General features: G+C 43.8%; 1 protein-coding gene across 1 annotated transcript in view; it reads right to left on the bottom strand.

Moving 5' to 3' along the window:
• The window catches only part of LOC307236393 (cadherin-2-like), a gene marked incomplete at its 5' end in the record, with an annotated part of 100,423 nt that extends 81,258 nt beyond the window's left edge, over positions 1 to 19,165 (bottom strand). The window contains 2 exons of the mRNA XM_080008802.1: positions 6,731 to 6,921; positions 19,066 to 19,165. Coding sequence (XP_079864928.1) covers positions 6,731 to 6,921; positions 19,066 to 19,165 — 291 coding nt within the window. The remainder of the gene's footprint in view (positions 1 to 6,730; positions 6,922 to 19,065) is intronic.
• Between the last annotated feature and the right edge of the window lie 5,798 nt (positions 19,166 to 24,963).

Below are 24,963 nucleotides of genomic sequence, written 5' to 3' on the forward strand. Positions count from 1 at the left end.
ATTCGCAGCTCAGAGCCGAACCGACTCTTCTGGTTTGTTAGCACCGACTGAGTCAAACTTAACGAAGAGTCGAAAAATTGAACCTATCATTTTTAACCGAGTTGCTCTGAAATGAGTCGAACATTACCATCGCTAGTGGTAATGTTCAGTAAGAAAAAGGCGCCATGTGGTTTCTTTCATTGTTTTTATTTTTTGTAAGAACGCCGCATTGTGAACTAAACATGTGCATAATAACAGGCCACAAAGACCCCCAGGAGCACGGAGAGTCAGAATGAATGCACGCGGGTGGATCGCTCTCCGATGGAGCAGCGACTGGAAACAAGTCCCACGACGACAAAAGCTTTTTATTTTCCCCCGCTGAGGCTCCGCCTTCGTCAAGACAATGCGAGGATTCAGCCATCACCGCTGAAAGGATAGGATTCATCCTGGGTCTCAAACCAGAGGGGCTTTATTTTACCTTCAGAGTTTATTTCATGCTAGTTCACATTTCCTACGTTTATTGCTGCTTTTATATCCTTCAATCCTGGCTGAGTTCTGATTGCATCTGGGAATAAGGTTAAAATCTTCTATAGACACAGAGGACAGGCAGAGTAGAGTAGAGGCTTCAGCCCACACACACACACACACACACACACACACACGCACGCACGCACGCACGCACACACACACACACACAAGACACACAATCACCATCTGAAATCCTTACAGATGATCAATAGAAGCGGTGATACATGTTTCTCGGCCGTGGGTTAATAATCCTACCGTAATGTGGTCGAGGTCGATGCATGTTGCATCGACCTCGTCGCGATGGCCGGCCCACCCGTTAATTAAACAGCAAAACATATGTTGACTCGGTGCCACGGCAAAAAAAATATTCGCCAAATGCAGAGAATAAACGAATATTAAAAAAATATACAGAATATAGAAAATGGGTCTAAGTGGCAATATGGTTTCTAGTTTGTTTTGGGTATATAATATAAATACAGATATATATACTGTACAGTATTAAAAAAAAAAATAGTACACAGCATGGATAACAATGGATCAAAACAATGATTAACATGGTATTAATAAATCATTACAGTCATTACATTGGTATAACTATATATTGAGCATGTTGTGTGAGTGGGTAAGTGAGTGAGTGAGTGAGTGAGTGAGTGAGTGAGTGATATTGTAACAAGATACAATTAATGGATGTTTTCTGATGGATGAGTAGGTCTTGATTATTACTGATATTACAAAATTGTTACAGTGTTATAAAAATATATTGCACGGTTATTGCACGAGTCGAATGAGTGAGTGTGTGTGTGTGACCATTGTAACAGTATACATTGGATGGAGGTTTTCTTCTGTCAATATCTTCCTGCGATTTGGCAGAGGCGGAGATTTCCAGCATGGGAGAGCCAATTCCACCGGTCCGGGGGGGGGGATGCCAAAGAAACACTGTCCTCGATCATAACCGAGTGCTGATCCCTCCAGTGGCGTGCTGACGAAGTGAGAGAGAATGAATTGAGGATGTGTACAGTATTAAGGGTGAGGCGAGAGGGGGGGATGGAGGGACGGGGGTGTGGTGATAATTTGCCCCCCTTGCTGAAGGGAATGATGACTCAGAATGAACCAGACATTTTCCCCTGTGGCCCTCGGTGGCCCCCGGCATCTTTTTTTTTTTTATGCGCGAGATGGACCATATTTGATGGATATTCCATTCGATGGCAAGGTCCACCGATGAAAGAAGCGAGGTGTCTGAAATGAGTTCCAAAGCCCTGGGTTTACTATTGGTGCGATTCCTGAAGAAAGAAGCAAATACATAGCAAATACATAGCATTTCCTTTTTCCAAGGCTAGGTGGCCTGTTGGCCACCGCTAGAATGCCCACTTGGTCTCTTCTGTTCGGGAGAGACCTTGCAATCTGTCGCTCATTACGAGTATTTATACACTGGGAACACTCAAGGACCATTGACAAAAACCTTTCTATCTCATTCCGTCTGATAATTTATAGTGACCGCTAGTTAGAAGATTGCTTTTGTTCGCTTTGGAGCTTACATAAGATTCTATACAATATAATGTGTGGTGTCGTTAGGGTAATGGTCCGGGTGTCTATGGAGTGAATGCACTAATGAAAGATTAAAGTGCGGTGAAGTGCCACTCTCTACCGATGGTACTCCTTACTATGCTAACTGCATGCTAAGCTGCACTTTGCTCTTTTTACTGAGCTGCACAAGCATTGAGCATAATTAAGCGGAACAGAGTTTATATAACGGAGTCCTATACCACACGGCAGCCTTGTTTGTTATTTTTGAAACGATGGTCATGGACAAGCTTTAGCTCATCTTTCATTGTCACAACACACACGCCACAACACATGCAGCTACAGCGGCCGACCAACACACATGCAGATGGAGGCCATGAAGTGTCTGTTCTGCTTTTTTCCCCCCATCAAGGCTTGTCCTTCCTCCAGGGAAGCTTGCAACGCCCGGGGACCAACTTCAGAATCCGTCGCTGGTCAGACAATGTTTCTTGTGTGGGTTCTTATATGTTACATGGAGAAAACCCCATGTGAGCACGGAGACAACATGCAAAATCCACACCCAAAGGCCCCTTAAGAGAGAGATAACCTGCCGGAGGGCGGTGCCAACAGCACCCCCGGACCTTCTTGCTGTGAGGCAGCAGTGCAATGCACCGTACCATCGTTGAGCGATTCCTTCGGGCGAAAAGCCGGCATCTTCGACCGAATACGACTAGAGATGTCTACGAGACAACCTTCTCATGAAATACGCAGAAAGAAAAGAAAGGTAGACCTGAAAATCTTCTTAAACAAACAGGCTTGACTGCGAGAATCTAGACAGATAAGAAAAGCCTCTTCTGAAGTTCCCTCGGGCACCAGCGGCGTCATCCGTTGCATCTCTTCATTCAAAAGGAGATGGCCAATCTGTTGGACACCTGCTCTCCCCCTTTGAATAGATAACAGCTAATACACCTCCTTTCTCCCTTTCTACCTGCCAGAAATTTGGGGGGAGGGGGGATTGTCTATTATGGCTCCGTACGGATGTGACATGCAGGAACGCGGCGGAACCTGTGATTTCACACGGCGTGTCAATACAAACACGCCAAAACAAAAAAAGAACATAGCGCGCGATCGATTGTCACCTTTGTGTAATGGAAACGTGGGCCGGTCACGCCCACATCCAGCCGCTCTCATCCGTGACGCAAATGTCATTATAAGACTCCTCCTCATGGATTTGTTTCCCACTAAACCTGTATCACGCACAAACAAAGACACACACACACACACACACATGCCCACAGACACGCACAGACACACACATACACACACACGCACACACGGCTCCCCCTTCCCGTCCCTACATTTACCCGCCAGAAGGCATGTGAGAGCATGCGTATCTGCAGAGCTAAATTTACATATTGTGGGCTTCTGGTGTGCGAGAGCGACAAATCAAAACGGGAGGGGTGGGGGGCTTGAGAGGGGAGATCTTTTTCTCTTTTTCTGAGTTTAAATTTAAAGCTACAATTTATCACAAACAGCACTGTGTAATTTTTCTCTTCTCGGACCAAATAATGGCTATTAACACGCCCTGTTTGTTGGAGTGGGGAGGGGGCTTTTCTCCTCCGTGCCGGCTTCTAACAACATCTTAATCTCACTCAACAAACACCCCTCCCTGGGATGATTGTCGACGCGCTGAAATTCAACGGGAGCGGTCATCTGCCTCTCTGTCGTTAATGAAGTGCAGTCGCTGAGGGGGAACTCATTTCATGCAGAGAAGCCCTACTTTCACGCTTATACTCTTAAAAAGAACAAACCCCAAAACAGCAATCAGAAAACATATCGCACCCTCCAAAAACAAGCTCCGCACTTCTGCCATCTTGTCCTCGGAATGTCTTTCTTTACTTCATCCGTAAACAGCGTTGGCTCTCTTAAAAAGTGAACCTCCTGTTTTTGTTGTTGTTGTTGATTTTTTTTTTTTACCTCCGGGGCCCATTTCGCCAACTGTTTTTTTTTCCTTGTCCCCTTCCATATTTATGAGCTGTAAAATACGAGAGATCTCACCCGGAGCAATTAAAGTGAGCTCCAAAGGGAACTGGCAACCGGCGATGCTTTCTTAAAAGCGCACCATGCAAAGCTGCTGCTGCTACTGCGTGCGGAAGGGAAGGGTCTTCTGGGCAAGACACATGATATTACCTGCGTCTTAAAAAGAAGGAGTATTTGATCGACCTCAGGTCGTGATGTGTTGGGTTTTTTGTCGCGTTTGTTTGTGTGTGAGGGCTGCTGGAACGGTCACCGGAGATTTCTCAGCGTGCTAGGAAGTTGACGGGACCGTCTGACTGCTCCAGGCTTTCTGTTGGCGTTTGAGGTTCCGGTCAACTCTGACTCTGATCCGGTCGAACGGGTCCTCAGTTAATGCGATGCCCTTTTGGTTCAATGCTTGAAGAAAACCACCTCTGTGACCTGGAAAGAAGTAACCTTTACGCGGTTTCTAAATTAAGAGAAGCAGCTTACGGGGGTGTGGATGTATGTTAAAGGACAAACAGGGTCTTTAGCTCCGGAATAGTCGGTGGCCAGCAGGTCAGACTCTCTCAACCTATACAGTATGTGATGACACTGAATCAGCGCACGGTTAGTGTTGGGTCAAGGTTTTTTTGAAAACAACTCCATTGAGCCGGCCATGACAGTGACATGGAGGCAATTTAACAGTTTGGATTGTTTCCATCACCCCTTGACAAGTCATGATCTAGCTGCTGAGCATGACAGGAAGAGACGGTGGTGCCAAAAGGTTTGGGAACCTTTTAGTATTTCATCATACTTTTGATCAGAATCTGTTTGAATCTTTATTAAGTACATTTTCATATAAGAGGAAGTAGTAGTGAGGATTGGTTCATTTTCAAATTCGAAAATATTTATTTGTCACATGAATATCTATATTCAATTTTTATTCCTATGTTTATTTTCCTATTTGCAATACTCAGAGTCACAGTCTCTAGAGTTTGCCTAAAAAGCATTTTATTAAATGCTGTGCACCGTGCAATGGAATAAAATAAAAATCAATTTTTCATTTTAAGACAGTAATTGAATGAAACAGAAAATCCCCAAGCTTACGAAAGTGAGAACAAACTTATAAATGATATATTGTCTATGTATCTATCTATCTATCTATCTATCTATCTATCTATCTATCTATCTATCTATCTATCTATCTATCTATCTATCTATCTATCTATCTATCTATCTATCTAAATACTGTATATGGCTGCAGTACACCTGTTTTGAGTGCCTCTATCAAGTTGACTCATTGTCATTACGGTCTGCATTTTATTTTGTCTTTCCTTTTGGTAAATACTTTTATGTTTCTTATACTACACTACTCCTTTGCGTTTAAGATTTTTAAAAATACTGTTTTTAGATACTGTATAAATACTCTTTAAATTCAGATTTTAAATATTGTTTTATTTTAATCACTAATATGGCCTTATTTTACTTATTATGTAAAGTTGAGTTGACTCTGAGACTACGAATCTCATTACCGGTAATGATGCTTGCATTTTTTATCAAGTATTTGACAATAAACTACAATAACATAGATCTAGTTTGAGTGCTCTCATGACAAAGCTTTGTAATTAAAAAATGTAAATAAAAAAACAGATTATATTTTGAAATTAAAAAGCTCTGCAACATGTACTTTGGGCATGTGGCCTCTTCCTGTCATAGTTATGGCAGGAAATGAGGAAGAAAAGGAGATTGATGCAACCAGGAGTGTGGTGGTGCGTTCCCAGCAGGTGCCGGTGGCGTGCACGCGCCAATGATAAGACCGCCTGCAATTTTGTGTTAGTGTGAAGTGTCCACTGGTGAGTGTACAGGACTTATCCCAATTAATTCTGGTATATAAGGTCGGTATTATGTTGTGGCGCCACCAAGTAGCAGAAAGGGCCCCGAAGCCACCCCTGAGACCCCTGGTCTCCACGTAGTCGAGTGTGTTGTACCTGGAGGCACTGAACCCACAGCAACCAGCCACAGGCACAGAGCGGTCCGCCATGTGCCTCCACCATGCCGAGCAACTCTGCAACCCCATCAGGCCCCTGGTCAGCCCGGGGCCACCACACATGCAGACCACAGCACAGAGGGTGGTAGATGGCCCCCCCACCACAGCCTAACCCCCCCCCCAGCAATGAGTGTCCCGTGCAATGAGAGCGCCAGAGAACAGGTACCCAGGCAACCCGGTGCGATGACACGAGTCCGCCTCCGACCAAAGGAGACCATATGGGTAGCCCCACGCTGAGCATACCTGACCAGGTCCCCGCCCAGGTCACCGGACCAGACGGACTGCCTAACCAGCCCCTACACGATGGGCCACCACATCTTGAAGGAAGCGGTGGCCACCGATATTATACCTTTGGGTTAAAGTTGGGAAGGTAGTAAGCGAATTGTCTTCAAAAATGTGTACCAGATGAGTAATTCCTTGTCTTTTCACCCAAATCTGGGTTGTACCAGATTGGGGTGAATTTGTTTGGAAATAGAGTGTGACCACTGAGTTTTCAGCAAACTTTATGATGCTGTTGAGGCAACTCTTGGCAATACAACACAACACTCTCTGTATACACACAAATGTCTATACACACAAATGTGTATACAGAGAGTACAGCAGAGGACTCAGGAAACAGCCTTGGGGGACTCCTGTTTTGAGGGTAAGGGGGGTTGAGGTGTGGCAGCCCGACCTTACCACCTGAACTCTGCCGGTCAGGAAGTCAAGGGCACAGTTGCACATGGAGGCGAGCAGTCCAAGTTTCCAGGAGCTATTCTTAGCTATTAACAGGGCCACAGTACGATCGGCCGCTTTTTGAACCTCCTGCCCCAACTCATCCCACTCGATGACCGCCGTGACCAGAGCCACAGACACCCCCTCGCTCCATTCTTTTAAGAGGTTTAGGTGATAAATCTGTGTCGGCCCCTGCCTGTCAGACGGTTCTACCTCATAATCGACTTCAGTAAGCCGCCGTGTGACGACAAAAGGCCCTTCCCACTTCGCAAGCAATTTAGAGCTGGACGTGGGCAGCAACACTAACACTTTATCTACCATTGCAAAATGTCCCCCCCGGTCTTTTAAGAGGTGCTGACGTTCCTGAGCCTGGAGCAAATTGTCCCGTGATAACGACCGAATCAGTGCATGTAACTTTGCTCACAGGTCCATAACATACTGTATTTTATTCTTACTGGTGCTTGGACCTTCCTCCCAGTTTTCTCTTGAATTAGGTCTGGCACCTCCGAGTTATGCTGCCAAATAGGAGTTCAAAGGGAGAATATCCCATGGAGGCCTGGGAAACCTCCCGCACCACAAACAACAGGGGGTCCAACCACTTGTCCCAATTACGGCTATTGTCATGGACGAACTTTCAAATCATGTTTTTCAGCGTTTTATTAAAGCGCTCCACCAGGCTGTCGGTTTGGGGATGGTAAACACTGGTCCGAATTGAGCGGACACCCAGTAACTTGTAATGTACCCAAAATGTATGTGACATAAACATGTGCCCTGCCGGGTCAGGATTTCCCTCAGAATCCCAACTCGGGAGATGACCTCAAACAGCGCCTGCACCACACTTTTGGCCGTAATACTGCGTGGGGGCACTGCTTCTGGGTACCTGGTTGCATAATCCACTAAGACTAACACAAAACATTATCTGCGGGTGCTGCGGTCTAACGCCCCAATGAGGTCCATACCGAGTCTTTCGAATGGGACCTCGACTAGGGGGAGGAGTCTCCCCTACGCTCTTGGCGTAGCCTGAGGGTTGACTAACTGGCACTCAGGACACGCTGCGCACCATCTTTGCACATCTGCCCAAATACCCAGCCAGTAGAAGGAGGCCATTATCCGCTTTCATGTTTTCTCATGACCAAGTGACCGGCCATCGGGTTATGGTGAGCCGCCTGGAAGAGCATTTCCCGGTGGCTCTTCGGCACCAACAACTGGGTTATCTCCTCTTCTGTCTGAGTGTCACGGCTCACTCGATATAACCTATCCCTTATCACCGAAAAATATAAGTGAGTGAGCACGGCCTATGGACACGTCAATACGCCATTGATTTTAACTACCCTCTCAAAGGGTAGGGTGGGGTGGCTAGGGTGTCTTCTTGCGACTGCTCCAGCGGAAAATCATCAATAGGGAAGGTTAAGGGGACCGGGAGGGGTCCTACCTGGATTGCCGCCGCCCCTGCACCCGTCGCGCCCGTCGATAACCCCTCCATGTCACCGTGCGCCACGCAACACTCACATTTCCCTTCTAGCCATGAATGCACTTGCCGAGCCTCCCTCATCAACGCGTCAAACCCTGGCCAATCCATACCCAAATCAGGGAGTGCCACAGGCGGGCATAAACCGCAGCCTGTACCCTATGCTTTTTCCCTTGTAATGAATTTCGAGCCAGACCATCTGATACGTGTGAATATCCCCATGCACACAACAAACCTCCACCTGTGATGCCTCCACCAAAGCCCCAGGTCGAACCAGGTGTAACTGGACCATCGTCTGTGAACAGCCCCCGTAAAGCCTGATGTCTACCCCCTTGTAGGCTAACCGGTACTTGGTAGGCCCCTTTCCAACCGTGGGAGGGGTCCGGCAGGCCGGCGACCCGGACCAACAGGCCCGAGTTCCATCGTGGCGGTTGTGGCTGGGCCGCCTAGAGTGTCCACACCCCTGCCCAGACATCTGCGCATCTCCCTTATTTCCCGCGCCAGCACCGCCCTGGGTTGCGGACCCAGCGAATCCCGCGTGGGTCCTTAAGTTTTAGTAAACAATAAGGTACGCTGGCCACAAGTATAAATAACAAAACGATGATTATTATAATATTGAGTTGAATAATAATCATCTCGGGTAAAGAAGAATGGTGTTCCGCTGCTGGGCTGCTGATGAGCTCATGCCATGAGTCAGTCCACTCAACGCCGCGCGGGCACTGATTGGGCGGATTCGAGGCAGCTTGGCGGCCACGGGAAAGGGAACCGTTCTTTCATCTGCAGCGTGTGCTTGACCACACCGATCTGTCCGCCACAGTTAACAATCGTGGTGATGACCGAAGTGAACTCATAGGGAAGGTAAACATAAATACATGATCGTCAGATGTTCCAGGTGTGGCGAGCTGGAACACGAGAGGGCCATAACATTCCTGGGGTCACACCGGCTGTAGTTGACCATAACAGACCTCTGGATTTCCCAGATGTGGCTTTTCTATCCATATGGAAAATAGAGAAGGATTCCGCAGGTTGAATAGTTTGGTCTGGCACCATGGGGGTCAGCGATGTTTAAATCAAGCACATGAGGTAACAGTCTCTCAGGCCTGTGGTTCTTAATCCACCGTGGCATGCACCTCGCACAATCTCCTCCTCCTCTCCTCAGGAAGAGGTGGATAAAAAGTGAAAACTGGTGAATATGGCATGAGGCAATGACCAGATGAAAATAAAACATAAAAAGAAATATAAATACTGGGAGATCCAGGAGGATTCATGACAACTTTGAGATGAAGATCTGATCACATTTATGCAGAAAACATTCCATTCCATTAGAACATTCTAAAGTCACTGAAATGCACTAAACAACTGCTTTGGATTTCTTGGGTCTGCTAGAGGACTTTCCTGGTTAAAATTCTTCAGTAAATAAATCTCCATAAATGTCCTCCGGCTCTTCTAAAGTTAATTAGGACTTAAAGGAGACCGCTGTGACTGTAATTAGCCAGATCTTCGCTATTAGAAATATTACAATGCTCCATTTAGGATAATGTGAGTAGCTTTGGATTGTTTTCATATACGTATATTGGTGATGAAAGTCTTTCTCTTGTGTTTTGCGCACGGGCCGCTAAGTATCTGTGTCTCTGTAATAGACGGTACAGTGTGTGCTCATACGCCCAAACACAAATGTTATTTTCGGATTTGTCAGGCTCATTGTCTTTCACAGATTTTTTCCTGAGGTTATGATTCTGGAAGATGTCATCAAATCAGTGCTGACATTTTGACCCCGTCCACATTTTCAACTAAATATTTTAGTTATTAACTGCTTAATTGAATTAATAAGCCAAGACCAAATCGGAAAATGCCGGTGTAATTCAAGCGGTCCGATGTATCAAATGAGGAAAAGTTCTGGAAACCAACTTAAGAATTGAACCAGAGATAACTGATAACAAAAATCAATCAGATAACACTTTATTCCAGAAACAGCTCAAGAAATATGCATATATACATTGTGAAAATCTCCTTGCATCCTCCTCTTCTGATTGTTCGAAACCACCGTTACCCTCCCTGCCTTCTCCTTCAGACAAACAGAGAGAAACCGGCAATGTTGAAATTTATTGCAGTGTAAAAAACGCAATATATACATGACAGATATAAAACGATTTGTATTCAAGCCTGAAGCTGCTGTGTGAAATATAAACAATGAACTCTAAACTCAGAAACTAATCCAAGTACGTTAATAATCAAACAGACTCCAAATGTGAATATAATGAAAGGCAAAAGGTTGAAAACGAAACCAGACTCTCTAACCCATTGAAAGATGCAAAATTCCACAATATGTGGTTTGAATGCAAACAAACAAAAAAAAAAGGCCTGGTTGAGTGTGTCGACGGCAAGATGGAGTGAGTGTGAATTGGCAAATTAACACGACGTGTGGTGAGGCTAACACTTGACTGACAGGCCACTCTCTGACTGGCCAGAAATTGTTTGATTGCTTTTGGGCTCAATTGCTTCTACCTGGCTATCCTTGGTAACCTCAATGAAGGATTTGAACTTTTTCGAACTGCTCTCGAATCCAAATTTGACCACTCGTTTTTCAAATATCTGCAACTTTGATATTTGGATCAGAATTTTTTAACATTGAAAAAAACCCCATATCTGATGTGTATTGTGTATGTATATGTGAATTCAAAGCGAATGAATTCAAATACCTTTAAAAAGTGAAATATTTCAATTTTATAAATTCAAAGTACCGCGCCAAAGGATTATTTTTTCCCCTCAAAAACTATGACTCTAAAGTAAAAGTAAAACTCTGATTACGAAGTGAGAAACAATGCTGTAGAACACTGCATTGTGAATTTATTCACACGATATAGTGCTTAGTTAGTTGCCTAAATTATTGTTTGTTAACTATGAGGTTGATACATTATACATGTGATTGACAATAGCATAAAAATGGGACATGAGGGGGGTCTTCAAAACAAATCTGAAGATGTGTGTGTGGCTCAGTGAGGGATAGATGTCCCAGAAAATCCCCATATATAGAAAGATGCAGCCTTGGCCTCGGGCAAGATTTCCAACCTTTCCCAGATTACAGTCCAAACCTAAATAAACCGGGCAAATACGAGTCAAGGATTAGGAAGCTGAACCAGGAGGATTATCATTCACTTCGTACTAGGCCTTTTGGAAAAAAAAACACTTCTCTCTTTTTAACGGTTTAACTTATCAGCACCAAATCTTAAGACCAGCTAAATAGATATCCCCCAAGCAGTCGGGCTCACCGGTAATCCACTTGTTTTACACTTCACAGATGCCTCAAGCTTCATCTGCGACAAACTTCTCATTTGGTTTTGAGTGCTTCACTCTTTCCCTTTGGTCAAACGTCTGAACACATTTTGAGGTTTTATTATACTGCAAATGGTGCAATTCAGCTCAAACCAGTTCTCAATCAGTGAATATTGCTCCCAGAAAATAATAACCACATAAGACGGAGAAAATTAGGTGTTCCATGAGGGGCGCATCAGCTTTAACAAAACACAAGGATGTTTCTTTACTTACGTTACGGGTTCATGTTTACCTGATGTTTTTCATAAGGAGGGAGCTATATTAGTGGGTTTGGATTCTTCTTTACTTGATCCTTTTTTGGAAATTCTGTATCTTCTGCATGTTCTCCCTGTGCTTACATGGGGTTTCCTCCACCTAACGTCAGCCAGGACTCCCACCAAAAACATGCACACATCATCGTCTGACCAGCGATGGACACTCGTTACCAGGTCCCTGGGTGCGTCGACGAATGCTGCCCACTGTGCCTGGCTGCCCCCCCGGAGGAAGGACAAGCCAGGATGGGTTAAATGCAGAGGCCACATTTTACCGGCCACCATCCAAAGCATTTGCGTGTGTGTGTGTGTGTGTGTGCATGTGTTGTAGTGCGATGTGTTGTGTGATAATTAAAGATTCTTCTTCTTCTTCTTCTTCTATGTTCCACCCTATTGGTGAGGGCCCGATCGTTGACCAATCACTTGACTGCAGTATTCAATCAGCTGACCTGTGAGCACCGTCACTTGCGCATGGGCGCGCTGTGACAATGATAAAAAATACAGCATTTTACCTAATTGTTCCACAATAATTGACTGATCTGGCACAAATTTGGACGACGGCATGTTGGAACTGCCCCGAATACAAATTGTATTCATCTTGTCTGTGAGCACAGTGGATCCATTACATCCATAGACCACTGAGTTCAGTTTATCATTAACAAAAGCAATAGGGCTCCCGCCTCTTTGAGGCTGGACCATTAATGAATGATTAAGTAACAATGAATGATTAAATTAAATCATATGCATTACAAATGTAACTTTGACACATCTAGCTTTAATATGGAACTGGGTCTAAATACACACACAGACATTGATCCCCATGGATTTAGATTTTGATGATGCCTGTACTTTTTTCTTTAGTACCTCCTCTATACCTGTACTTTGAAGACAGTAACAAATATATATATATATATATATATATATATATATATATATATATATATATATATATATATAGCTCTGTTTTATCCTGTTATTGTAATGCACACTGACTGACAAAAAAAACAAAACACTGCTCGACTTGAATAATCTCAGTTGACTGGTTTCCATCTGATGATTTCACTCATCAACTTTTAGGAGGCAGCCCTATTATTTTTTATTTACGTTTTCCAATTGAACAAAACAAAAAAAGTCACTTGGGCCCCACGCCATGCATTTTCAGTCGTTGGAAATGGGAACAGCGGAGTAGGAGACAGATGTGGGTACCACTTCCAAAGGATATGAGCGAGTCACATGGCGCCAGATGAGGCTGTCTGTCTCTCTCTGTCTCTCTCTCTCTCTCTCTGTCTCTCTCTCTCTCTCTCTCTCTCTCTCTCTCGTAGCTTAGACCATCCCCCTCTCTCGCTCTCTGTCGACCCAGGAAGTGGCTGTGAAGTCTGAACTGTGGCAGGGGAAGGATGGGGGGGGGGGGGGGGGGGTCTATGTAGGTAAAATACAAACGATCTCCTGCGCATCAAGGAGAGTGGATGAAGTCTCTACTATGGTGCCAACAACGGCTTAAAAGAATCCCGCCTCCCCACAAAAAGAAGGGGGCTTATATTGGTCAAGATCAAAGTTACTGCAAATTGTAATTGATAACGCTAAAGGCTGCGACCTTGCTCTACATAATGATCGCAGACGGCCTAAGAAGCATTACAGTCAGCGGCTGCGTCACCAAGCTGTTCCATTATGCCATGCTGCACTGGTGCAGGCCACAAAATCAGATATTTGGGGATTACAGTGGTCATTAGCCCCTTGGCTACTCTTTGTCTGCCCCCCGCCCCCCCCCCCCCCCCACACCCACACCCCCACTCATCATGCTTTACCAGAAGAAAAAAAAAGTAATTTAGTGCCATGTGTAAAAGTGTGTATCCCTTTCAATGGACATCAAAGACACGTGACTCTCTTTTGGCCCACTGTGGATCTCAGACCACAGTACTTACAAAGGCACAGTCTTATACCTGGCATTAAAATGCATCTTGGGTAATCCAATCGCAAGTGGGCAGCTCCAATGCCACGTGTTAACATTTCAAGCCTGATCCCTGCGCTGCGTACAATAGACACGGCGCCAAAATTTCTGTTTGTATTGTTTTGATTTTGATTTTGCACGTGCGCCAAGGTCTTCGCATTTGGTCTTTGCAAATGGAAATCATGTACGTGTTTATTTGCATACAGAGGGGGGTAGTGAGATCCGATCCCAAATGGTTACTTAAGATGCATGTGGAGAGACATTCTGACATGGCATGGCCAACACATCTACCCAATCAGCTTATAATTTTTTAAAGTGTTTCTTATGGGTTGATAGGGGTCAAGGTTTTTTTTCTTCTTCTCTTAGTAAATTTAAATAATTAAAAAATAGTCTGGACAATCTTGGACCCTGGCACGCGAGGGGCCCCTTGGCTGCAGCTTAGGCTACTCTGTGCATTAATCTGCGCCTGGCCATAGGAGTCTCACATTACAAGTTTTTCAGAACCGCATTGACATTGGGAGAAAAAAATCCTATCATACAGTATGTGGTATTTCAGAAAAATTTGGAAGAAGGTCTGAATTTCTTTGACCAAGTCATGGCGATCAAAGCTGGTGGGTTGAAACCAAGCGGCCACCATTATGGGCGTAATGTGGTGGTATGTGGCTTAATAATGTGTGCTTTAAGGTACAGTTCAGCTTATGGCCCAGATACTGGCTCCAGAAAACCCTAGACTCAGTGGAAGTCAATGGAAAAATTGGCAACTTTTTACTGGAAAAATAAAGTCAATATATATCTTTCCACAAGTTTTTGGTGTCTCAATATCAAAGTGTAGTTCTTCTAATGGGTGTCCGGATTGTCATTTTGAAAATGATTGTGCCATTAAGAGGATATTAAGGCTTAAAGATGAGGGACGCTGCAGTTGAATAAGAAAGAAACAACGCCTCCTTGCTCGAACACCTGGCCTTGTTTCTTCCTTTCACCGACTTACTGTCAGTTTCGTTCCACACGCCAGAACAAATAGCCTAAAAATATGCAGCCGTTTCCTGAAAATATGGCAGTGAGCGCAAACCCTAACTCAATGCTTCAAATCCTCTCTTCCGAAAAAGCAACGGCTGAAGTCACACGGCCATTTCTTTTGCTGTCTATGGCTGTCTATGACACGTGTTCTGTAGCAAGGCCCCTCAACCTGTCTGGGGTTGGGTTGAGGGGGCGGCTTTCACACTACAGCCCGGAAAGCTGATGCCGCATAAGCTGCAGGAAATAAAAAGAAATGGAACAATTCGACACTTCTCCACGTGAAAAACGACTGGGATCCAGAGACTCTGGCTGCGCATCAGACTTCATTACGGCGGCATGTCGGCAAACAGAGGACGGCCTGGGTGAGGACAGCCTGGCTGTCAGGATGAGCGCACCCAGCCAAATCACCCACTTCAAACAAGCCTGTATTTCGTTTCGCAGCCACAATCTGTGATTCGGTGGAGAGACAAAAATAGGGCAATTGTAATGTCTTTGAGGCGTCTGAGGTGTGAAAGTTTGGGATTCAAGGCAGTTTGAAGGTTCCCAGACAGAAATGTTACAGAGAATTAGATTAATTTCACTCACCCATCAATTTGTTTTTCCCTCTGGATGGTGATTATTAATGTTGAAGCAATGTTTTAAAGGCAGAACTTTTTTTCAGGGGAAACGGGGTGGAGGCGGGGGTTTTGATCTCTGCCTTAAGGGCCCCCCTCAATGCTCCTTTTCAATTAACTGAATTAGAATTCTTTATGCATGGAAAATCATCCCATCTCATATTTTATTTTATTTATTCATCGACTCGTAATTTCTAGCCATGGAAATGTCAAAAAAGACCTCGTTGAACTTTGACATTTTATTGAATTTCCCCCCAATATTTCTGCTGCTGTGCTGACGCTCTGATAGAGCAGGGTGCATGTTTTAGGAAGTCAGGCACTTTCATTCGCTTATTTGACTATTTCTGGTCTCTCGCCTAAATTCAAAATGACAAAACAAGGAACATGAGATAAAGAAGGTGAAAAAAAATTAATGAAAAGATGAAAAGATCACTGCAGTGTCTCCATTAGAAATTATTTATAGTCTATTGTTTGAGTTTATTGTCTATTCTGGGTTTATGTATTCACAGGTTCTATCTATCTATCTATCTATCTATCTATCTATCTATCTATCTATCTATCTATCTATCTATCTATCTATCTATCTATCTATCTATCTATCTATCTATCTATCTATCTATCTATCTATCTATCTGTCTATCTATCAATCCATCCATCCATCTATCTGTCCTTCTGTCTATCCAGCTTCCTACTACTGTATCTATGGCAAGCTGAATAAGCATTTATTATAAATGCTTGTCTGTTCCTCATAACATGTTGGACATTGTGTCTTTCCAGTAAAACAAGTCCATCTTGATATCAAACATATTCACCTTACTCGACATTTGTTTTCAGGAAATAGTTACATTTTTTTCTGACTAGTTTCACCAAAATCACAACTCGTCGTCTTTTCAGCAAACAAAAGAAAAAGCAACAGCAAAAGATCCTGTTGAGGACAAGGAAGTACTTTCTCATCATCAATCTCATCAAAACAAATTATTCGGGGTCCAGCCCGCAGGGATCCCTACTGTTTTCGTAGGTATTTTATTATTCTCTGAACTTTTGGGCTAAAAGTGTCCTGAACAGGAGGATTGCAAAAAGTATGGATACCATTGAGGTGTCGTTAAAATCGGTATGTCACAGAAATGTTGTGGTTCAACTTTTGTCCAAATCCATGCACATATGGAGCACAAATTCGTGAAAAAACAACTAAATTTGACCCAAAGTTGCCGAATGTTTGCGCTTCACTGGCATGGCAACATTCAAAAACGAATGGAATGAGAGGAGTTTTAGAGTAAGACACTTTGTCCCATCATCCAATGTACCATAAATATGCAGATTGTGGTTCAGAACGTCCTTTTACACAGCTCATGGTGCGTGCTGTAGAGTCCATCGCTCTGTAGTGGTTAGAGATTCCAATCTTACCTCGTTGATGTCTGCGGGGCTGTGCGATTGATATTTTATCTCTTTGGTCTTTTTGTAAATGAAGACATTGTATTATAACACCGTGTTCCCCAAGTGCCACGTTCCGCCATCTTTGTTTACACGCAGAACTGCGCGTGCATGAGAGCATACATGGTGAAATGTGGTGCTTCGGGTTATTACTCATTGAATGGGTTATTACAACAATTGGCCATCTGCTGCCACGCAGCGCCAACACGAGGTGAGGTGAATTAAAGTTAATATCTTCAACTTCACACGTTACTCGGATTTTGATATATACTGTATGTCACTTATATTGACTCTCCTGTGAATTTGAGAGCCCTTCCCAAGAGGCTTTACCTCTTATATATTTATCATAAATATTTATTAATTGAATATACAGAAAACAAAGGGGGAAACATTAAAACCGTTAAATATCGTATACCGCTGTATTTTTATAGATATCATACAATACTGTGAAACTTCATACTGTTACATCCCTAGTGAGCGCGTGCATCACCTTGGACTTGGGAACTTCCACACGGAGAGATTCCCTTCCACAGAGAAACTGTGAGACAGGACTCTGTGGACTACAGGAAGTAGACAGCCACCTTCTAACTTTAAGGATAAAGTCATGACAAGCAACAAGTGTATCGACTTGGTAGTAATTCTGCGTGTCACCACGACTCGGAAAACTTGCGTCACTGAATCATCCAGGAAAGATCGTCATTCTTAAAACACAGTTCTTCAGGGATATTTAAACTGAACGCCAGAACAGCAACCAGCAGTGATGTTAGTGCACATTGATTGGTCCAGATGTATGTCACAGGTGCTTGTAACTTTTGTAACTTCTGGTGTGTTTCACAGAACCAAAAAAACTGTATATATAGGTAATATAGTAATATAGCAATAGGTAATAGGTACCTAAAACGACTAAAATGGACCCCATGTATTGCATTTTTGTGACTATGAGCATGAAAAAGCGTGAGACCGGGTTGGTGTCTGTTGTTTTGTTCGTATGGTTTCACTTTCATGGTAATAATGAACATTTCCCCTAGACCGCATAGTCCTTCTGTCCGCTTTTGATAACAAAGTACTTTTGAATTATATTTCAGGTGCATGAGAGTGTACACCAAAAATCCTAGCGGTAGATTTTATATGTAGTAACGCTGTTCAAGTAATACAGCCACATTTCAGTGCCCCAGACGATCATAGCTGCCTGACCTCCGGTGGTGGACTGACCCAGAAGATCCCTGCTTGGCTGAAAGTTTGATTTTTTTTCTAATCAAGAATGTTTTATTGAACAAAATTGTACACCTAACAATTTACAACCAACAGAACATTGAGCAGCTCTATCTTGTCAAGTATTTTGAAATGTGAAATGGTATACCAATACAAAAGGTTTAAAGGCAGTAAATTGTAAAAAGTTCAAATATGAGGTACCATTTAAGAATGAATTACAAAAAAAAATAGACATGATTTTCGTCATTTTCTGGTCCTCTTCAACCACCCCTTCCTTCAACTCCGACCTCTCCTTCAGCCGTTCTCATCTGTCCAATCCTGCATCATAAGACCAAAGTATAGATGCCAGAGGAATGTTTTCTTCACATTATCTTTGTTGTCTCAGTGTTGGTTTCACAGATTGTCAACATTCACAAATTTAATTAAACTATAGGATACACAATAATTACCCTAAGGTTATGTTGACATCATTTGTTCGAAGTGACAACTACAGTATACCATGGGTGACTAAGTAGAATAGGTTTTACAGGTTGACTTGATAGACAACTCGATTGTAAGTAGTTATGGTTTGTCCGTTCTGGACTACTGTAGAAACATGGCGGTGCAATACAGCAGGTGCAGTGGAAGAGGACTATGTAGATATAAAGGGCTCATTCTCAGGTAACGCAAACACACAATTCTTATATCATAGGATTGTATCCTAATTAAATCATACTTTCTGCTAGGGCCCGGCGATTAATCAAATTTTATTTTCAATTACGATTTTGGCTTCCAACAATTATGAAAACAAGATAATTGAGAAAAAATGAATATTGTGCCGCATTCCGTTTCTCAATGATGCTCTCGTTTTGTCTTGTGTTATAAATCCAGGGCACCCCTTTCCTTTACAGCGGTGTGCTTTTGCCCCTCCCCAAACTCACTTTCAGCCAGGCTGTGTAGTGCATGTGTGCTGGCGGTGTCTAAATCCCATAAAGAGTTATGCACATATTATATCACACATGTAATTATCAAACATGAAGTGTGACCGGTGTTGGGGTCCAGGAGGGCTGGGGCTTCCTCCGCTTTCCAGCTGGGCAGCACGCAGCGGGGATGAGGCCCCCGCAGCGGGCCCTCCTCAAACACCATCTTGAACTCGAACGCCCCCTCCTCCCAACCCCATGTCCGGCACAGCCCCCATCCCCGCAAAAGGAGAGCGATTAAAGAAAGAATGCATCATTTTCAGTGATCATTTCATCATTTTGACTGACAATGTCAGAGAGTGCCCTCGGTCTACTCCCAACGTCCCCGCAGATAATCGCAGAGCGCAGATTCGAGAACTTTTCAGACTATTCTTAGCTGACAATGATGGTTATATTATTTATTTAAATGTGTATAATATATTATATATTATTTATTTTATTTAATTATCTACACCACATTCCAAATTATTATTCAAATGATATTTTTCTCTGATCTTCCTAAATACCAAAATGCAAATGACAGTGAGTATAATTTACAAGTCATCAACCCTTAGGGTATAATTCAAATGTTATTGAACAAACCTCCCAATCATAACAGAAAAACTCAAAATGCACTGTTCAAAATTATTATGCACAACAGAGTTTCAAAACATTTTATAGGTTGTAAAGAACTGAAAATGGTCATTTATTGAATTTGCAGCATAAGGAGGTCATATTTACTCAAATCAAAAGCTATTTCAATCAAAAACATCTTAACAGGCCAAGTTACATGTTAACATAGGACCCCTTCTTTGATATCACCTTCACAATTCTTGCATCCATTTAACTTGTGAGTTTTTGGAGAGTACCTGCTTGAATTTCTTTGCAGGATGTCAGAACAGCCTCCCAGAGCTGCTGTTTTGATGCAAATTGCCTCCCACCCTCATAGATCTTTTGCTTGAGGATGCTCCAAAGGTTCTAAATAGGGTTGCGGTCAGGGGAGGATGGGGGCCACACCATGAGTTTCCCTCCTTTTATGCCCATAGCAGTCAATGACACAGAGGTATTCTTTGCAGCATGAGATGGTGCATTGTCATACATGAAGATGATTTTGCTACGGAAGTCACGGTTCTTCTTTTTGTACCATGGAAGAAAGTGGTCAGTAATAAACTCTACAGTATATACTTTGCCGAGGTCATTTTCACACCTCCAGGGACCCTAAAGGGGCCTACCAGCTCTCTCCCCATGATTCCGACCTAAAACATGACTTCGCCACCTCCCTGCTGATGTCGCAGCCTTGTTGGGGCATGGTGGCCATGCACCAACCATCTACTACTCCATCCATCTGGACCATCCAGGGTTGCACGACACTCATCAGTAAACAAGACTGTTTGAAAATGAGTCTTCATGTATTTCTGGGCCCACTGCAACTGCTTGTGAGCATTGGTTAGGGGTGGCTGAATAGTAGGTTTATGCACAACTGCAAGCCTTTGGAGGATCCTACACCTTGAGGTTTGCGGGACTCCAGAGGCACCCAGCAGCTTCAAATACCTGTTTTTAGCTTTGTAATGGCTTTTTAGCAGCGGCTCCCTTAATCCGATGAATTTGTCTGGCAGAAACCTTCCTCATTATGCCTTTATCTGCATGAACCCGTCTGTGCTCTGAATCAGCCACAAATCTCTTCACAGCACGATAATCATGCTTAAGTTTTTGTGAAATATCTAATGTTTTCATACCTTTTCCAAGGCATTGCACTATTTGACGCAGCAGAGAGATCCTTTTTATTTCCCATATTGCTTGAAGCCTGTGGCCTGCTTAATAATGTTGTAACGTCCTTCTTAAGTAGTTTTCCTTTTATTGGGCTCACCTGGCTCAACTAATTATCACAGGTGTCTGAGATTGATTTCAGTGATCCAAAGAGCCCTGAGACACAATACCATCCTGAGTTTAATTGAAAAACAAAAAATTTAATGTTCATGATACTTAAATCCAATTTGCATAATAATTTGGAACGCGGTGTAATGCTTTTACATGTATTTATTTGTATTTGTTTTTCAGTTGAATCATATTTGAAGTTAAAAATACCCTTTTTTTAATTCAATAAATGCATGATGTTTCCAAAGTCAATGAGTGATCATGTTAAATAATAGGGATGTACATATTGACCAAAATAATTGTGATAATGATTTTTGCCATAATCGAGCAGCCCTGAGATCAGCTCAGCAGCCATTGCCATGCCTTGTAGAACATGATACCGTTGACAGGGAGATTATTGAGGACATTAAGGACGTTGAGGACATGAGGATCAGCCATGTATGGACACTTTGGTGGATAGTGAAGGGGATGATGATAATGATGCGGATGATGATGAGACTGAGGGTCCACCAGATGGATTGTTGAATCGAGCTCTTTAATTTGGAATCACATTAGTTGCCCTAACAGTGCTGCCAAGTCCCGCAGTCTCTCATCAGGAATGGAGTAAGGAGTGACAAAAACTCCTTCTCTGTCGGGGGTGAGAAGATCCCGCGCTTGGCAGACCAGCCGGTGCGAAGCCTCGGAAGGCTCTACACAACTGACCTTTCGGACAGGCACATGGCTGCACATGTCACATCCCAGCTCTTGGAGGGCCTGAGCAAGATCGACCACAGCTTCCTGCCAGGAAAATTCAAGGTCTGGTGTTACTAGTTCACCTTCTACAAACGCCTGATGTGGCCGCTGAAGCTGTTTGACATCACCCTATCGACAGCCCTGAAGTTGGATGCCAAAGCCAACAACTACATCAGAAAGTGGCTGGGCCTCCCCGGTTGCTTGACCACCAGGGTACTGTTTGGGAGAAACATCGTGAAGCTTCTAATGAAATCCATCAGCTTGGGCTTCAAGCTGGAGAAGGTGAGGCTTGTGTTCGAGCTGAGTAAATCACCGGATCCTGCCGTCTGTAACACCAATGCCCAGGTTCACGCCGGTCGTAAATGCAGCGCAAGTTCAGAGCTGTGTGCCAGCAACAGCCATGGAGATGGACCCAGGAGGCTGTGGTTGACAGGACTGTGACATGGGTGGATATGTGGAGTATGTCTCAGGAAAGGCTGAGTTTCCGGATCCATGCCACCTACGACTCCCTCCTCAGGCTGCACCTGTGGTACAGCTTGGATGAAGCCTGCCACCTCTGTGAGTCCCAGAACCTAAGCTTGCAGCACATCCTGTCTGGGTGCAAGGCAGCTTTGACGCAGGGCCGGTACAGATAGCGCCATGACCGGGTGCTGCGCAAATTAGCCGAAACACAGCGCAGGCTGGAGGTAAACAACACCAGAACAAGCCACCTCTCGCTCCTTACACCTGTACCGAGTGGAACATCGCAGCCGACCTCGACCGCCAACTAAAGATCCCCCTGGAGATCACCGCAACCTCCTTACGACCAAACATTGCGATCTGGATCATCCCCGTGAGGACAGTTATCATGGGAGAACTGACTGTCCCATGGGAAGAGGGAATGGAGGCAGTTTACGAGAGGAAGAAGGAAAGGTATGCAGAGCTGGCAACTCAAAGATGTGGTTCAAAGCCACAGAGAAAGAAAGGAAAGTGAGCGCCTTTCACTCTGGGTGAAAGGCGCTCACGTACCCAGTGGAAGTCGGCTACCGAAGCTACACTGGAGCATCCACCCAGCGATTCCTGAGGTCTCTTGGGATCATGGGCTCAAAACTCAAGAAGGCCACAAAAGACCTGGCAGAGGAGGCTGAACAAGCAAGTCAAGTCAAGTCACACTTTATTTATAGAGCGCATTTCATACCAGGGCAACACATTGTGCTTTACAAAGAAATACAAATAAGAAAGAGAGAATGTAGTTGTCAGCCGGTCATTACAAAAGAATGCCCCTAAAACAACAGCAACAACAAAAGCAACAATAAAGACAACAAAATCAACAATAAAAGCGACTCCAACCACAGTGGCAGCAACAGCAACAGAAAACAACAACAGCAGAAACAACAGCCACAGAAACAGCAACAACGGCAGCAGCAACATCGACACCAGCAGCAACAACAACAGCAGCAACGTGCAGGCAAAGACGTCACCAGAACTGGAAGTGGTAGCTCTCACTGGAACTGGAAAGGTCACTCAGGTTAGAGATGGTTAAGTCCAGGTATAAGGTTAGCAGCAGCAACAACAACATTAGTTAAGGTATAAGGTTAGCGGCACTAACGACAGCAGCAGCAGACAACAGCAGCAACAAAAACAGCAACAGCGCACAAGCAAAGACGTCACCGGAATCGGAAGTGGTAGCTCTCACTGGAAGCAGAAATCTCCTCATCTGTATTGAGTCAACCGTGTGTACCATCTCATCTCAACGAAGTAAAGCAGAGCAAAGACGTCACTGTAACCGTAAGTGGTAGCCCTCACCGGAAATGAAACTTTCAACTGTGTGCACCGTCTCATCTTAATCCAGCTATGGTCCTTTAATTAGCGTCTCTAAATTACGGGTCAAGTTTTTCATTCTGACCTCGGGAGGGAGATCCTTTTGACTAGCTCTCCGAAGACACACCCTTCTTATAATCCTCTCACTGTAATATCACAACAGAAACTACAACAACAGCAACAGAAATAGCAGCAGTAGCAGCACCCACAAAACAACAACAGTAGCAGCAACATCAACTCCAGCAGCAGCAGACAAAAAACAAGAGCAAAAAAAAAAAAAAGACAACAGCAACGCACATGCAAAGAAGTCATCGGAACCGTAAGTGGTAGCTCTCACCGGAACCGAAGAAGTCAGTCAGGTTAGAGACGGTTAAGTTGAGGTATAAGGTTAGAGGTGTTTAAGTTAGGGTATAGGGTTAGAGATGCTTAATTTTAGCCATAAGGTAAGCGAGGGTTAAGTTTAGGTATAAGGTTAGCAGCAGCCACAGCACCAGCACCAACCAAAAGTATTCAGTGTGGGGGCCTCTCTCAGGTCCCTCGGTAGGGTGTTCCATTTACTTGGGGCATAGATACATAAAGCAGCTTCCCCTGCTTTAGAGTTGGTACGAGGGATGGTTAGATCACTGCCTGTGGACCTAAAAATTCTTGCTGGTTCGTGTATAATCAGCATTTATTTTATATACTGAGGTGCAAGGCCATTTATAGCTTTATATACAAGTAGCAGAATCTTAAAATCAATTCTAGTTTTGACGGGGAGCCAATGTAGAGATCTAAGAACAGGTGTGATATGTTAAAACTTTTTTGTCCCAGTGAGAACGTGTGCAGCCGCATTTTAGATTAACTGTAGCCGCTGCACAGCTGATCTCGGGAGGCCGGTAAGTAGGCCATTACAGTAGTCCAATCTACTCGTTATGAATGCATGGAATAACATTTTGGAGTCTGCTTTTGACAGGAAGCCTCTTAATTTTAAAATGTTTTTTAAATGGTAGAAGACTTATTTTGTGATTTGATTTATATGGCTCTTAAAATTTAGATCGCTGTCTATGATAACACCCAGATTTTGGGCTTCATTCTTGCTCTCCAGGGACAGAGAACTAAGATGAGCTCCAATTTTCTATCTTTGAGCCTTTGCACCAAATGAGTATTTCTGTTTTGTCTTTGTTCAGTTGTAAGAAGTTCTTTGACATCCATGCATTAATATCATTAATACACTGAGTGAGGGAGTGTATAGGGAGTAGGTCATCAGGAGATATGTACAGTTGTGAATGATCTGCATAATTATGGTAATTTATTTAGTGTTTCTTTACAATATGTGCCAGGGGAAGCATATAGAGGTTAAACAATAATGGTCCCAGAATCGACCCTTGGGGCACTCCACATACAATATCCACTTTGTTTGACACCAAATCTCCAATGGACACGAAGAACTGCCTGTCCTGTAGGTAGGTTTTGAACCAATTTAGAACTGGGCCAGATAGGCCAACCCATTTTTGTAATCTCGCTAATAAAATCTGATGGTCAACAGTGTCGAAGGCAGCACTGAGATCCAGGAGCAGAAGAACAGATAGCTTTTTTGCA

This window comes from Zeus faber (genome assembly GCF_960531495.2).
Source record: "Zeus faber genome assembly, chromosome: 1".
Lineage (NCBI taxonomy): Eukaryota > Metazoa > Chordata > Actinopteri > Zeiformes > Zeidae > Zeus > Zeus faber.